At 55.7% G+C, this 15,243-nt stretch overlaps 1 protein-coding gene across 4 annotated transcripts in view; it reads right to left on the bottom strand.

Moving 5' to 3' along the window:
• si:ch73-281f12.4 (RA_Radil_like and Myo5p-like_CBD_Rasip1 domain-containing protein) overlaps window positions 1-15,243 on the bottom strand; it is a 232,678-nt gene that overhangs the window by 148,821 nt on the left and 68,614 nt on the right. For all 4 annotated transcript variants that reach the window (XM_041216956.1, XM_041216958.1, XM_041216959.1 and 1 more), the window contains exons 11-12: window positions 6,920-7,064; window positions 3,967-4,166 (exon numbers count right to left, since the gene is read on the bottom strand). In XM_041216956.1, the coding sequence (XP_041072890.1) occupies window positions 3,967-4,166; window positions 6,920-7,064 (345 nt within the window). The remainder of the gene's footprint in view (window positions 1-3,966; window positions 4,167-6,919; window positions 7,065-15,243) is intronic.

Below are 15,243 nucleotides of genomic sequence, written 5' to 3'. Positions count from 1 at the left end.
GTAATTACCCTTATTTAAGTTTACCACAGTTGTTTCCGATCCAAGTTTCTCACTTTCTAACGAAAGCTAAATTCTACCATGTTATGATCACTGTTTCCTAGGGGATCTTTTACTCTGTCATCATTTATTAAACCTGTCTCATTACACATTACCAGATCCAAAATAACCTGATGCCTGGTTGGATCCACAACATATTGATCTAGGAAACTGTTCTGAATATACTCTATGAATTCTTGCTTGTGGTTACCTCTGCCAATTTGATTTTCCCAATCTACATGAAGATTAGAGTCACCCATGATTAATGCACTGCCTTTTTTACATGCACTCATTAGCTCCTGATTTATTCTCTGTCCTACAGTACAGCTACTATTAGGGGGCCTATAGACTACTCCCACCAGTGTCTTCTTCCCCTTGTTATTTCTTACCTGCACCCATTTGGATTCTACATCTTCCAAGATCATTTCTTGCTATCGTACTTATTCCATCTTGTACTAACAAAGCTATCCCACCACCCTTTCCTTCCAGCCAGTCCTTTCGAAATGTCACATACCCCTGAATATTTAGTTCTCAGCTTTGATCTCCTTGTAACCACGTCTCTGTAATGGCTATAAGATCATGCCCATTAACCTCTATTTTTGCTGTTAATTCATTTATTTTGTTCCAGATACTATGTGCATTTAAGTAAAGAGCCATTAATTTTGCCTTTTTACCATTTTTTTCCCCCCCCCCCTTTGACCCTATTTGCTGCTGTTTGTTTATGTTTGTACACTCTGTCCCTTCCTGTCACACTCTGGGTGTCAATACCTAAATAGCTGCCCTGCAATGCTACCTTATCCTTTTGTTTTGTTAGCCTACGTATCCCCTCTCCAGAATGCTCCCCCAACTTAGTTTAAAGCCCTCTCAAAATAGCAGGGGAAGGGTTCTGGAGAGGGGATACGTAAGCTAACAAAGCAAAAGGATATGGCAGCATTGCTGGATAGCCATTGAACTAGTTATTTAATCTATCTTCATAACTGAAGGTACTCATCCCAGGAAACATTCTTGTAAACATTTTAGTGGTTGCTGATTTTAATGTCAATCCCACTTATTTATTATTTAAACTGAACAATGAGTGAATGTTGCTGTGTTCTGCTAAAAGGAGTTACAGAACAATTGAGGAATCAGCAGATATTAATATCTCTCTGTGGTAGCACTCTCACCTCTCAGTCAGAGGGACAGAGTGGCGTCAAGTCCCACTCTAGAGTCTTGAGTATATAATCTAGACTGACACTCCCAATGAAGTTTTTGGGGAATGCTGCACTGTCAGAGGTGCTGCTTTTTGGATGAGAGGTTAAACCCTGCCCTCTCAGGTAGATGTAAAAGATCTATAGCAATATTTTGAAGAGGAGTAGGGCTGTTCTCTCTGGTGTCCAGGGCACAATATTTATCCGTCAACCAACATCACTAAAACAGATTAATTGGTCATGGTCTCAAGGCAGGATTGTGGGATCTTGCTTTGTGCAAATTGTCTGCAATGTTTCCCTACATTACAACAGTGACTCACTTTAAAAAGTAACAAAAACAGAAAATGCTGGAAAAACTCAACAGGTCTAACAGCATCTGTGGAGAGAGAGAGACTGTTAAGGTCTCGAGTCTGCATGACTCTTCTTCAGAGCAGCAGAAGATCAGCAGAGTTTCTCATTTCAGCCTGGTCACTGTGAAATAAACACAGCTCTGAAGAAGGGTCAGACAGGCTCAAAACGTTAACTCTGTTTCAGTCTCCACAGATGCTGTCAGACCTGCTGAGTTTTTCCAGCATTTTCTGTTTTTGTTTCAGATTTCCAGCATCTGCAGTATTTTGCTTTTATCTTTAAAAAAGTACTACATTTTACAGCCAATGCTTTGGGACGTTGTGAAAGGTGCTATGAAAATGCAAGTTCTTTCTATTTACATATTGGAATAAGCATAATTTTTGGTGAGAAGTGATTTCTTTCTGCAGTTACTGAGGTTGCAGTGAAGTGAAACACAGTCCCCTCCTGCCCACCACATAAAGAGACTGCAATGCTGGCAAAAAGTCAGTGAATGAAATATATATTTATGACTAAGACTGTTTACACACAACCAGCTCCAACACAGGGTAAACTGAGCACCAGTCATAGAACTGGACTCTGAATAATTCTGTCTTAATCCCGTCGTGTGTGGAACTGCTGGCTTATTGTTGCATATACTACTTGAACACCATCTATCTGAGAACCACAACTCCTCCCTTCACTCAACCTTCCCTTCTTCCTGCAGGCTTACTTATTCTAACCCGATCACTACTTCCTTATTTACTATCCCTCCTGTCAGGGTTGTCGATCCTGTCCTACAATTTGATCTTTTGCCCTTCCTCTGCTGCCCACCTCCCCATTTTGGTCTGATGTAATTTGTCTGAAGATCAACAGAGTTCTCATTTCAGCCTGGTCACTGTGCAATAAACACAGAAACTGATGTAACCTGAAAAACACGACATTGACAGGGTACGGAGTCCACTGGGACAATATGAAATCTATATGTTGGAGTATGTGGTCCCTGCACGCTCAGCAGTGAAATGTATCAATTAGATTCTCTCAGATCTGTTGAGAGAGAGAGAGAGAGAGAGATCATCAGCCTACCCTCATCTGTAAATGGCCCAGAATCTAGGATGCATGCCAGGAATCTGAAATGTTTGCTGTGATTGGTGATAGGTTGACCATATTCAATGTGTGTGGACTGCTTTTTGGTTTGTTCAGTGTTTTTGTCACATTTATGGTGATATTTATCATCACCAGCAGTCGGAAAGTTAATCGCAAGGAACATCAAAATCTGAACAATTTTCAATGCAGTAATTACAAGATTGATAAATGTCAGGAATACCCCGTGTTTAATATTGGCGGGTATACACAGTAACAACAACATGTTATGTTTTATATACAGCGACAGAACCTGACAGAGTTTAATGTAGTCACAACAACAAATTCATAACCTCTGAAACCTCAAGTGCTCCCCGATATGTGTTGTCTTGCAGGAATAGATTACAAGCTACATTTACACATAGATGCTGAATGTCTTTATTGTAACACAGTGCCAACCTCGCCTGCTCCTGAGATGATCAAAGGGTCAATGGTCTGACTGCGTGGCTATTTAGTAAATTAGGTGAGTGTTCTGGTAAAATTTGACATCCCACCAAAAATCCTGTTTGTATCTACACACACTGTGTGCACCTGCTCAGATAACACAATATTGCATAGGAGGTTTTAAGATTCTGGAGGGGGTCACAGTCACCACCATCCCATTCCCAATTTCCAAAGAAGCTTTAAGTCAGATCAATCTGGGGAAATGACTTTGGGCTTCTCTGCAACATCACTGAAAGGCCCTGTGTGAACACAATGAACTCTAGAGTTTATGATCACAGGAGCATTGGTCAGAACACCAATAGTCTACATGACTATGGTAAACCTGCGATAGGAAACTATGCTATAAAGAGAGGCATGAGACAATGTGACTTTCTATTGGAACCCAGACTGTTAAGGGGAGATTTAATCAAGGTTTTTAAAATTAGGGGGTGCTTTGATAGAGTGATATGAGAAGACTATTTTCTCTAGTTGGGGAGTCAACAGGAGGGAGACATCATCATAGAATGGTACAGCACAGAAGGAAATCATTCGGCCCATTGTGACTGTGCAGGTTCTTTGAAAGAGTGATTAAATCAGTTCCCCTCCTTGCTTTTTCCTCAGAGCCCTGTAAAATTTTTATTGCAATTTAAAACTGTCACTAAAAGAGGTAACAGGTTAAAAGAAAAGTTTCTTGAGATTTTTTTTTAAAACTTGGAACCATGTTATTACATAAGCATTATATTATTCAAAGCAAGTTCATCGTAAACAACCTCCAATCTCCCAGCGAGATTCCCTCCACACGAAGTCACTGTCCTTGCTTGCTTGCATCCTCCGAATGCCAGTGATTGTTTACCTGTTGGGGTTGGTTCCCACTGCTCTGTTCAGGCGTTGCCAGTATCTCCGGCTGCTCCAGGCTCTGTAGAAATTCCTTGATACACTCCAGCTGTGAGGTGAGGCCCAGGTAGTCGGTGACGGGCTTGTCGAGCTCGATGTGGAAAGCACTAGAAGGCAGGATCAGGGGCGGGTGATTGTCAAAGCTTTCCAGGATGTCAGCTGAGGACAAGAATGCAGAGCTGTCAGTGTGCTGAGGTGATCACTACTCAATCTCAACATCCATTACAATGCAATAACCGCTTTATCCCTCCCTTTGTATTCTTGCAAAAAGCACTCACCAGCTCCCTCTCATCCCGCTCAGCGCTATTCTGGCTCGTTATGCGAACCTCACTGTCATATCATCCAGAAAAGGATCTCTTCTGAATTTCTGATCATAATTATGGCAACGAGGATCCGTGACCAGGACTGGAGGGTCAGCTCAGGTAGAATTAGACAGGTAACAATTACACATCCTTCATTTTTGTCAACTGCCATGTTCCAACCCATTGCAGAGTAATGAAAAATTCTCCCTACTCCGCTGGATGAAGGAGCTTTACTCTGTATCTAACTCCGTGCTGTACCTGTCCTGGGAGTGTTTGATGGGGACAGTGTAGAGTGAGCTTTACTCTGTATCTAACCCCGTGCTGTACCTGTCCTGGGAGTGTTTGATGGGGACAGTGTAGAGGGAGCTTTACTCTGTATCTAACCCCGTGCTGTACCTGCCCTGAGAGTGTTTGATGGGGACAGTGTAGAGAGAGCTTTACTCTGTATCTAACCCCGTGCTGTACCTGTCCTGCGAATGTTTGATGGGGACAGTGTGGAGGGAGCTTTACTCTGTATCTAACCCCGTGCTGTACCTGTCCTGGGAGTGTTTGATGGGGACAGTGTAGAGGGAACTTTACTCTGTATCTAACCCCGTGCTGTACCTGTCCTGAGAGTGTTTGATGGGGACAGTGTAGAGAGAGCTTTACTCTGTATCTAACCCCGTGCTGTACCTGTCCTGCGAATGTTTGATGGGGACAGTGTAGAGGGAGTTTTACTCTGTATCTAACCCTGTGCTGTACCTGTCCTGGGAGTGTTTGATGGGGACAGTGTAGAGGGAGTTTTACTCTGTATCTAACCCTGTGCTGTACCTGTCCTGGGAGTGTTTGATGGGGATAGGGTAGAGGGAGTTTTACTCTGTATCTAACCCCGTGTTGTACCTGTCCTGGGAGTGTTTGATGGGGACAGTGTAGAGGGAGTTTTACTCTGTATCTAACCCCGTGCTGTACCTGTCCTGGGAGTGTTTGATGGGGACGGTGTAGAGGGAGCTTTACTCTGTATCTAACCCCGTGCTGTACCTGTCCTGGGAGTGTTTGATGGAGACAGTATAGAGGGAGCTTTCCTCTGTATCTCACACCGTGCTGTACCTGTCCTGGGAGTGTTGGCTGGGGACAGTGTAGGGGGAGCTTTACGCTTTTGTTTAATTCATTCACGGGATGTGGGTGTCGCTGGCTGGGCCAGCATTTATTGCCCATCTCTAGTTGCCCTTGAGAAGGTGGGGGTGAGCTGCCTTCTTGAACCGCTGCAGTCCATGTGGTGTAGGTACATCCACAGTGCTGTTAGGGAGGGAGTTCCAGCATTTTGACTCAGCGACAGGGAAGGAACAGCGATATATTGCCAATTCAGGTTGGTGAGTAACTTGGAGGGTAACTTCCAGGTGGTCATGTTCCTACCTATCTGCTGCCCTTGTCCTTCTAGATGGTAGTGGTTGTGGGTTTGGAAGGTGCTGTTGAAGGAGCCTTGGTGAATTCCTGCGGTGCATCTTGTAGATGGTACACACACTGCTGCTACTGTGTGTCAATGGTGGATAGTGTGAACGTTTGTGGATGTGGTGCCAATTAAGCGGGGCTGCTTTGTCCTGGATGGTGTCGAGTTTCTTGAATGTTGTGGGACCTGCACTCATCCAGGCAAGTGGGGAGTATTCCATCACACTCCTGACTTGTGCCTTGTTGATGGAGGACAGGCTTTGAGGAGTCAGGAGGTGAGTTACTTGTTGTAGGATTCCTAGCCTCTGGCCTGCTCTTGTAGCCACAGTATTTATATGGCTAGTCCAGTTCAGTTTCTGGTCAATGGTAACCCCCAGGATGTTGATAGTGGGGGATTCAATAATGGTAATGCCATTGAATGTCAAGGGGCGATGGTTAGATTCTCTCTTCCTAGAGATGGTCATTGCCTGACACTTGTGTGGCATCAATGTTACTTCCACTTGTCAGCCCAAGCCTGGATATTGTCCAGGTCTTGCTGCATTTGGACATGGACTGCTTCAGTATCTGAGGAGTCGCGAATGGTGCTGAACATTGTGCAATCATCAGCGAACATCCCCACTTCTGACCTTATGATGGAAGGAAGGTCATTGATGAAGCAGCTGAAGATGGTTGGGTCTAGGACACTACACTGAGGAACTCCTGCAGTGATGTCCTGGAGCTGAGATGATTGACCTCCAACAACCACAACCAACTTCCTTTGTGCTGGGTATGACTCCAGCCAGCGGAGAGTTTTCCCCCAATTCCCATTGACTCCAGTTTTGCTAGGACTCCTTGATGCCACACTTGGTCAAATGCTGTCTCGATGTCAAGAGCAGTCACTCACCTCGGGAGTTCAAGCTCATGTTCGAACCAAGGCTGTAATGAGGTCAGGAGCTGAGTGGCCCTGGCAGAACCCAAACTGGGTGTCAGTGAGCAGGTTATTGCTAAACAATTGCTGCTTGACATCACTGTATATGACCCCTTCCATTACTTTACTGATGATCTAACCCTGTGCTGTACCTGTCCTGGGAGTGTTTAATATTGTATCATGTCCCTGAAATGGAAACCTGTTTCATCTGCCAAATTAGTGAGCTCCATAAACATTGATGCATAAAAGATGTGAACTCTTTCCAAAGATGTGCTCACCTGTCCTCAGTGCTGTATACTGCTCTTCAGGGAGGGGGCTCCACAGGGGTGGGCAAGTGCGGCCTGGATTATACTCCCTCAGCATGTGATGGAGCTGGGATGGGTTCAGACTGAAAAAATCATTCCGCAGCGACCTCCAGTTAGCCTGCAGAAAAAAGTAAACATTCATCATAGTTACTTAAGTGTGTGTGTTCACACGAGGACTGGTAAACAGCGAGCGTATGTTCACACGGGGACTGGTAAACAGCGAGTGTGAGTTCACACGGGGACTGGTAAACAGCGAGCGTATGTTCACACGGGGACTGGTAAACAGTGAGTGTGTGTTCACACGAGGACTGGTAAACAGCGAGTGTGTGTTCACACGGGGACTGGTGGACAGCGAGTGTGTGTTTACACGAGGACTGGTAAACAGCGAGTGTGTGTTCACGCGGGGATTGGTAAACAGCGAGTGTGTGTTCACACGGGGACTGGTGGACAGCGAGTGTGTGTTCACATGGGCACTGGTGGACAGCGAGTGTGTGTTCACACGGGGATTGGTAAACAGCGAGTGTGTGTTCACACGGGTACTGGTAAACAGCGAGTGTGTGTTCACACGGGGATTGGTAAACAGCGAGTGTGTGTTCACACGGGGACTGGTAAACAGCGAGTGTGTGTTCACGCGGGGATTGGTAAACAGTGAGTGTGTGTTCACACGAGGACTGGTAAACAGCGAGTGTGTGTTCACGCGGGGACTGGTAAACAGCGAGTGTGTGTTCACACGAGAACTGGTAAACAGCGAGTGTGTGTTCACATGGGGACTGGTAAACAGCGAGTGTGTATTCACACGAGGACTGGTAAACAGCGAGTGTGTATTCACGCAGGGACTGGTAAACAGCGAGTGTGTGTTCACGCAGGGACTGGTAAACAGCGAGTGTGTGTTCACGCAGGGACTGGTAAACAGCGAGTGTGTGTTCACGCGGGGACTGGTAAACAGCAAGTGTGTGTTCACACGAGGACTGGTAAACAGGGAGTGTGTGTTCACACGAGGACTGGTAAACAGCGAGTGTGTGTTCACACGGGGACTGGTAAACAGCGAGTGTGTGTTCACATGGGGATTCGTAAACAGCGAGTGTGTGTTCACACGGGGACTGGTAAACAGCGAGTGTGTGTTCAAGCGGGGATTGGTAAACAGTGAGTGTGTGTTCACACGAGGACTGGTAAACAGCGAGTGTGTGTTCACGCGGGGACTGGTAAACAGCGAGTGTGTGTTCACGTAGGGACTGGTAAACAGCGAGTGTGTGTTCACGCGGGGACTGGTAAACAGCGTGTGTGTGTTCACGCAGGGACTGGTAAACAGTGAGTGTGTGTTCACACGAGGACTGGTAAACAGCGAGTGTGTGTTCACGCAGGGACTGGTAAACAGCGAGTGTGTGTTCACACGAGGACTGGTAAACAGCGAGTGTGTGTTCACACGGGGACTGGTAAACAGCGAGTGTGTGTTCACACGGGGACTGGTAAACAGCGAGTGTGTATTCACACGAGGACTGGTAAACAGCAAGTGTGTGTTCACGCAGGGACTGGTAAACAGCGAGTGTGTGTTCACGCAGGGACTGGTAAACAGCGAGTGTGTGTTCACGCGGGGACTGGTAAACAGCAAGTGTGTGTTCACACGAGGACTGGTAAACAGGGAGTGTGTGTTCACACGAGGACTGGTAAACAGGGAGTGTGTGTTCACACGAGGACTGGTAAACAGCGAGTGTGTGTTCACACGGGGACTGGTAAACAGCGAGTGTGTGTTCACACGGGGACTGGTGGACAGCGAGTGTGTGTTCACACGGGGACTGGTAAACAGCGAGTGTGTGTTCACACGAGGACTGGTAAACAGCGAGTGTGTGTTCACACGAGGACTGGTAAACAGCGAGTGTGTGTTCACACGGGGACTGGTAAACAGCGAGTGTGTGTTCACGCAGGGACTGGTAAACAGCGAGTGTGTGTTCACACGAGGACTGGTAAACAGCGAGTGTGTGTTCACGCAGGGACTGGTAAACAGCGAGTGTGTGTTCACACGAGGACTGGTAAACAGCGAGTGTGTGTTCACACGGGGACTGGTAAACAGCGAGTGTGTATTCACACGAGGACTGGTAAACAGCGAGTGTGTGTTCACGCAGGGACTGGCAAACAGCGAGTGTGTGTTCACGCAGGGACTGGTAAACAGCGAGTGTGTGTTCACGCAGGGACTGGTAAACAGCGAGTGTGTGTTCACGCAGGGACTGGTAAACAGCAAGTGTGTGTTCACACAAGGACTGGTAAAGAGCGAGTGTGTGTTCACACGAGGACTGGTAAACAGCGAGTGTGTGTTCACACGGGGACTGGTGAACAGTGAGTGTGTGTTCACACGGGGACTGGTGGACAGCGAGTGTGTGTTCACACGGGGACTGGTAAACAGCGAGTGTGTGTTCACACGGGGACTGGTAAACAGCGAGTGTGTGTTCACGCAGGGACTGGTAAACAGCGAGTGTGTGTTCACGCAGGGACTGGTAAACAGCGAGTGTGTGTTCACGCGGGGACTGGTAACCAGCGAGTGTGTGTTCACGCAGGGACTGGTAAACAGCGAGTGTGTGTTCACACGAGGACTGGTAAACAGCGAGTGTGTGTTCACACGGGGACTGGTAAACAGCGAGTGTGTATTCACAGGAGGACTGGTAAACAGCGAGTGTGTGTTCACGCAGGGACTGGTAAACAGCGAGTGTGTGTTCATGCAGGGACTGGTAAACAGCGAGTGTGTGTTCACGCGGGGACTGGTAAACAGCGAGTGTGTGTTCACGTGGGGACTGGTAAACAGCGAGTGTGTGTTCATGCGGGGACTGGTAAACAGCGAGTGTGTGTTCACACGAGGACTGGTAAACAGTGAGTGTGTGTTCACACGAGGACTGGTAAACAGCGAGTGTGTGTTCACACGGGGACTGGTAAACAGCGAGTGTGTGTTCACACGGGGACTGGTAAACAGCGAGTGTGTGTTCACACGGGGACTGGTGGACAGCGAGTGTGTGTTCACACGGGGACTGGTAAACAGCGAGTGTGTGTCCACACGAGGACTGGTAAACAGCGAGTGTGTGTTCACACGAGGACTGGTAAACAGCGAGTGTGTGTTCACACGGGGACTGGTAAACAGCGAGTGTGTGTTCACACGGGTTCTGGTAAACAGCGAGTGTGTGTTCACGCGGGGACTGGTGGACAGCGAGTGTGTGTTCACGCGGGGACTGGTGGACAGCGAGTGTGTGTTCACGTGGGGATTGGTAAACAGCGAGTGTGTGTTCACACAAGGACTGGTAAACAGCGAGTGTGTGTTCACACAAGGACTGGTAAACAGCGAGTGTGTTCACACGAGGACTGGTAAACAGCGAGTGTGTGTTCACACGAGGACTGGTAAACAGCGAGCGTGTGTTCACACGAGGACTGGTAAACAGCGAGCGTGTGTTCACACGAGGACTGGTAAACAGCGAGCGTGTGTTCACACGAGGACTGGTAAACAGCGAGCGTGTGTTCACACGAGGACTGGTAAACAGCGAGCGTGTGTTCACACGAGGACTGGTAAACAGCGAGTGTGTGTTCACACGAGGACTGATGGACGGCGAGTGTGTGTTCACGCGAGGACTGATGGACGGCGAGTGTGTGTTCAGAAGTTGGAGGGGAAGCGAATATTGCATATTAATGTTCCTCGCACAGCACACATGAATATGAAGCAGCTGGTTCATGAGTCTTCCCTGTGTCCCTGCAGTGGAATAAACAGGGCCCTCTAACATAAAAGCAAAATTCTGCAGATGTGCTGGAAATCTGAAACAAAAACAGAAACTGCTGGAAAAACTCAGAAGGCCTGACAGAACCTGTGGAAGGAGGAACAGTGTTAACGTTTTGAGTCCTTATGACCCTTCTTCAGAGCTAAAGAGAAGTAGAAATGTGATGAAATTTATATTGTTTAAGGAGGGGGTGAAGCTGGATAGAAGGCCAGTGAAAGGTGGGGGTAAAGGAGAGATTGACAAAGATGTAATGGACAAAAAGACAAAGGGGGTGTTAAAGATAGTGGTAAGGGCTAAAGGAGGTGCTGATCATGGAATAAAGGTAAGAAAGCAGAATGTGATAATAGCAGTACAAGGATAAGCACTTTGTGACAGAACAACATGAGCAAGTGACAGATGGCCCTTGTGGGGGTGGGGGTGGGAGAGGGGGTGGGGGTGGGAGAGGGGGTGGGGGTGGGGAGGGAGAGGGGGTGGGGGTGGGAGGGGGGGTGGGGGTGGGGAGGGAGAGGGGGTGGGGGTGGGAGGGGGGGGTGGGGGTGGGGAGGGAGAGGGGGTGGGGGTGGGGAGGGAGAGGGGGTGGGGAGGGAGAGGGGGTGGGGTGGGAGGGGGGGGTGGGGGTGGGGAGGGAGAGGGGGCGGGGGTGGGAGAGGGGGTGGGGTGGGAGGGGGGGTGGGGGTGGGGTGGGAGAGGGGGCGGGGGTGGGGAGGGAGAGGGGGTGGGGGTGGGAGAGGGGGTGGGGGTGGGGAGGGAGAGGGGGTGGGGTGGGAGGGGGGGTGGGGGTGGGGGAGGGAGAGAGGGTGGGAGAGGGGGGGGAAGGGGGTGGGGGTGGGAGAGGGGGTGGGAGAGGGGGGTGGGAGAGGGGGTGGGGGGTGGGAGAGGGGGGTGGGGAGAGGGGGTGGGAGGGGGTGGGGGTGGGAGAGGGGGTGGGGGTGGGGTGGGAGAGGGGGTGGGGGTGGGGTGGGAGGGGGGGTGGGGGTGGGAGAGGGGGTGGGGGTGGGGTGGGAGAGGGGGTGGGGGTGGGAGAGGGGGTGGGAGAGGGGGTGGGGTGGGGGTGGGAGAGGGGGTGGGGTGGGAGAGGGGGTGGGGTGGGAGAGGGGGGTGGGGTGGGAGAGGGGGTGGGGGTGGGAGAGGGGGTGGGAGAGGGGGTGGGAGAGGGGGTGGGAGAGGGGTGGGGGTGGGAGAGGGGGTGGGGGTGGGGGTGGGGGTGGGAGAGGGGGTGGGGGTGGGAGAGGGGGTGGGGGTGGGAGAGGGGGTGGGGTGGGAGAGGGGGTGGGGGTGGGGGTGGGAGAGGGGGTGGGGGTGGGGTGGGAGAGGGGGTGGGGGTGGGGGTGGGGTGGGAGAGGGGGTGGGGGTGGGGGTGGGAGAGGGGGTGGGGGTGGGGGTGGGAGAGGGGGTGGGGGTGGGGGTGGGGTGGGAGAGGGGGTGGGGGTGGGGGTGGGAGAGGGGGTGGGAGAGGGGGGTGGGGGTGGGAGAGGGGGTGGGAGAGGGGGTGGGAGAGGGGGTGGGGGTGGGGTGGGAGAGGGGGTGGGGGTGGGGGTGGGAGAGGGGGTGGGAGAGGGGGTGGGAGAGGGGGTGGGGGTGGGGGTGGGAGAGGGGGGTGGGGGTGGGGGTGGGAGAGGGGGTGGGAGAGGGGGTGGGGGGTGGGGGTGGGAGAGGGGGTGGGAGAGGGGGTGGGGGGTGGGGGTGGGAGAGGGGGTGGGAGAGGGGGTGGGGGTGGGAGAGGGGGTGGGGGTGGGGTGGGAGAGGGGGTGGGGGTGGGAGAGGGGGGTGGGGGTGGGGGTGGGGGTGGGGGTGGGAGAGGGGGTGGGGGTGGGAGAGGGGGTGGGGGTGGGGGTGGGAGAGGGGGTGGGGGTGGGGGTGGGGGTGGGGGTGGGAGAGGGGGTGGGGGTGGGAGAGGGGGTGGGGGTGGGGGGTGGGAGAGGGGGTGGGGTGGGAGAGGGGGTGGGAGAGGGGGTGGGAGAGGGGTGGGGGTGGGGGTGGGAGAGGGGGTGGGAGAGGGGGTGGGGGTGGGGTGGGAGAGGGGGTGGGAGAGGGGGTGGGAGAGGGGGTGGGGGTGGGGGTGGGAGAGGGGGTGGGAGAGGGGGTGGGGGTGGGGTGGGAGAGGGGGTGGGAGAGGGGGTGGGGGTGGGGGTGGGAGAGGGGGTGGGAGAGGGGGTGGGGGTGGGGGTGGGAGAGGGGGTGGGAGAGGGGGTGGGGGTGGGGTGGGAGAGGGGGTGGGGGTGGGAGAGGGGGTGGGGGTGGGGGTGGGGTGGGAGAGGGGGTGGGGGTGGGGTGGGAGAGGGGGTGGGGGTGGGAGAGGGGGTGGGGTGGGAGAGGGGGGTGGGGGTGGGAGAGGGGGTGGGGGTGGGGGTGGGAGAGGGGGTGGGAGAGGGGGTGGGGGTGGGGTGGGAGAGGGGGTGGGGGTGGGGTGGGAGAGGGGGTGGGGGTGGGGGTGGGGGTGGGAGAGGGGGTGGGGGTGGGAGAGGGGGTGGGAGAGGGGGTGGGAGAGGGGGTGGGAGAGGGGGTGGGGGTGGGAGAGGGGGTGGGGGTGGGAGAGGGGGTGGGAGAGGGGGTGGGAGAGGGGGTGGGAGAGGGGGTGGGGGTGGGAGAGGGGGTGGGGGTGGGGTGGGAGAGGGGGTGGGGGTGGGGGTGGGGTGGGAGAGGGGGTGGGGGTGGGGGTGGGAGAGGGGGTGGGAGAGGGGGTGGGGGTGGGGTGGGAGAGGGGGTGGGAGAGGGGGTGGGGTGGGTGAGGGGGTGGGGGTGGGGGTGGGAGAGGGGGTGGGGGTGGGGTGGGAGAGGGGGTGGGGGTGGGGTGGGAGAGGGGGTGGGGGTGGGGTGGGAGAGGGGGTGGGGGTGGGGTGGGAGAGGGGGGTGGGGGTGGGAGAGGGGGTGGGGTGGGAGAGGGGGTGGGGGTGGGGTGGGAGAGGGGGTGGGGGTGGGGGTGGGAGAGGGGGTGGGGGTGGGGTGGGGTGGGAGAGGGGGTGGGGGTGGGGTGGGAGAGGGGGTGGGAGAGGGGGTGGGAGAGGGGGTGGGGGTGGGGTGGGGGTGGGGGTGGGGGTGGGAGAGGGGGTGGGGGTGGGGGTGGGAGAGGGGGTGGGGGTGGGAGAGGGGGTGGGGGTGGGGGTGGGAGAGGGGGTGGGGGTGGGAGAGGGGGTGGGGTGGGAGAGGGGGTGGGGTGGGAGAGGGGGTGGGGGTGGGAGAGGGGGTGGGGGTGGGGGTGGGAGAGGGGGTGGGGGTGGGAGAGGGGGTGGGGGTGGGGGTGGGGTGGGAGAGGGGGTGGGAGAGGGGGTGGGGGTGGGGGTGGGGTGGGAGAGGGGGTGGGGGTGGGGGTGGGGTGGGAGAGGGGGTGGGGGTGGGGGTGGGAGAGGGGGTGGGGGTGGGGGTGGGGGTGGGAGAGGGGGTGGGGGTGGGAGAGGGGGTGGGGGTGGGGGTGGGAGAGGGGGTGGGGGTGGGGGTGGGGGTGGGAGAGGGGGTGGGGGTGGGAGAGGGGGTGGGGGTGGGGGTGGGAGAGGGGGTGGGGGTGGGAGAGGGGGTGGGGGTGGGGGTGGGGTGGGAGAGGGGGTGGGGGTGGGAGAGGGGGTGGGGGTGGGGGTGGGGTGGGAGAGGGGGTGGGGTGGGAGAGGGGGTGGGGGTGGGAGAGGGGGTGGGGGTGGGGGTGGGGTGGGAGAGGGGGTGGGGGTGGGGGTGGGGGTGGGAGAGGGGGTGGGGGTGGGGTGGGAGAGGGGGTGGGGGTGGGGGTGGGGTGGGAGAGGGGGTGGGGGTGGGGGTGGGAGAGGGGGTGGGGGTGGGAGAGGGGGTGGGGGTGGGGGTGGGGTGGGAGAGGGGGTGGGGGTGGGGTGGGAGAGGGGGTGGGGGTGGGGGTGGGGTGGGAGAGTGGGTGGGGGTGGGGGTGGGGTGGGAGAGGGGGTGGGGGTGGGGTGGGAGAGGGGGTGGGGGTGGGGGTGGGAGAGGGGGTGGGGGTGGGAGAGGGGGTGGGGGTGGGGTGGGGGTGGGGGTGGGGGTGGGGTGGAGAGGGGGTGGGGGTGGGGTGGGAGAGGGGGTGGGGGGTGGGGGTGGGGAGAGGGGGTGGGGGTGGGGGTGGGGGTGGGAGAGGGGGTGGGGGTGGGGGTGGGAGAGGGGGGTGGGGGGTGGGGGTGGGAGAGGGGGTGGGGGTGGGGGCGGGAGAGGGGGTGGGGGTGGGGGTGGGAGAGGGGGTGGGGGTGGGGGTGGGAGAGGGGGTGGGGTGGGAGAGGGGGTGGGGGTGGGGGTGGGGTGGGAGAGGGGGTGGGGGGTGGGGGTGGGAGAGGGGGTGGGGGTGGGAGAGGGGGTGGGGGTGGGGGTGGGAGAGGGGGTGGGGATGGGGGTGGGAGAGGGGGTGGGGGTGGGAGAGGGGGTGGGGGTGGGGGTGGGAGAGGGGGTGGGGGTGGGAGAGGGGGTGGGGGTGGGGGTGGGAGAGGGGGTGGGGGTGGGGAGAGGGGGTGGGGGTGGGGGTGGGGTGGGAGAGGGGGTGGGGGTGGGAGAGGGGGTGGGGGTGGGAGAGGGGGTGGGGGTGGGAGAGGGGGTGGGGGTGGGGGTGGGAGAGGGGGTGGG

The sequence above is a fragment of the Carcharodon carcharias genome, chromosome 22, assembly GCF_017639515.1.
Source record: "Carcharodon carcharias isolate sCarCar2 chromosome 22, sCarCar2.pri, whole genome shotgun sequence".
Classification (NCBI taxonomy): Eukaryota; Metazoa; Chordata; class Chondrichthyes; order Lamniformes; family Lamnidae; genus Carcharodon; species Carcharodon carcharias.
The sequence above is the reverse complement of the archived record's forward strand: the minus strand, read 5'-3'. Positions and strand labels throughout refer to the sequence as shown.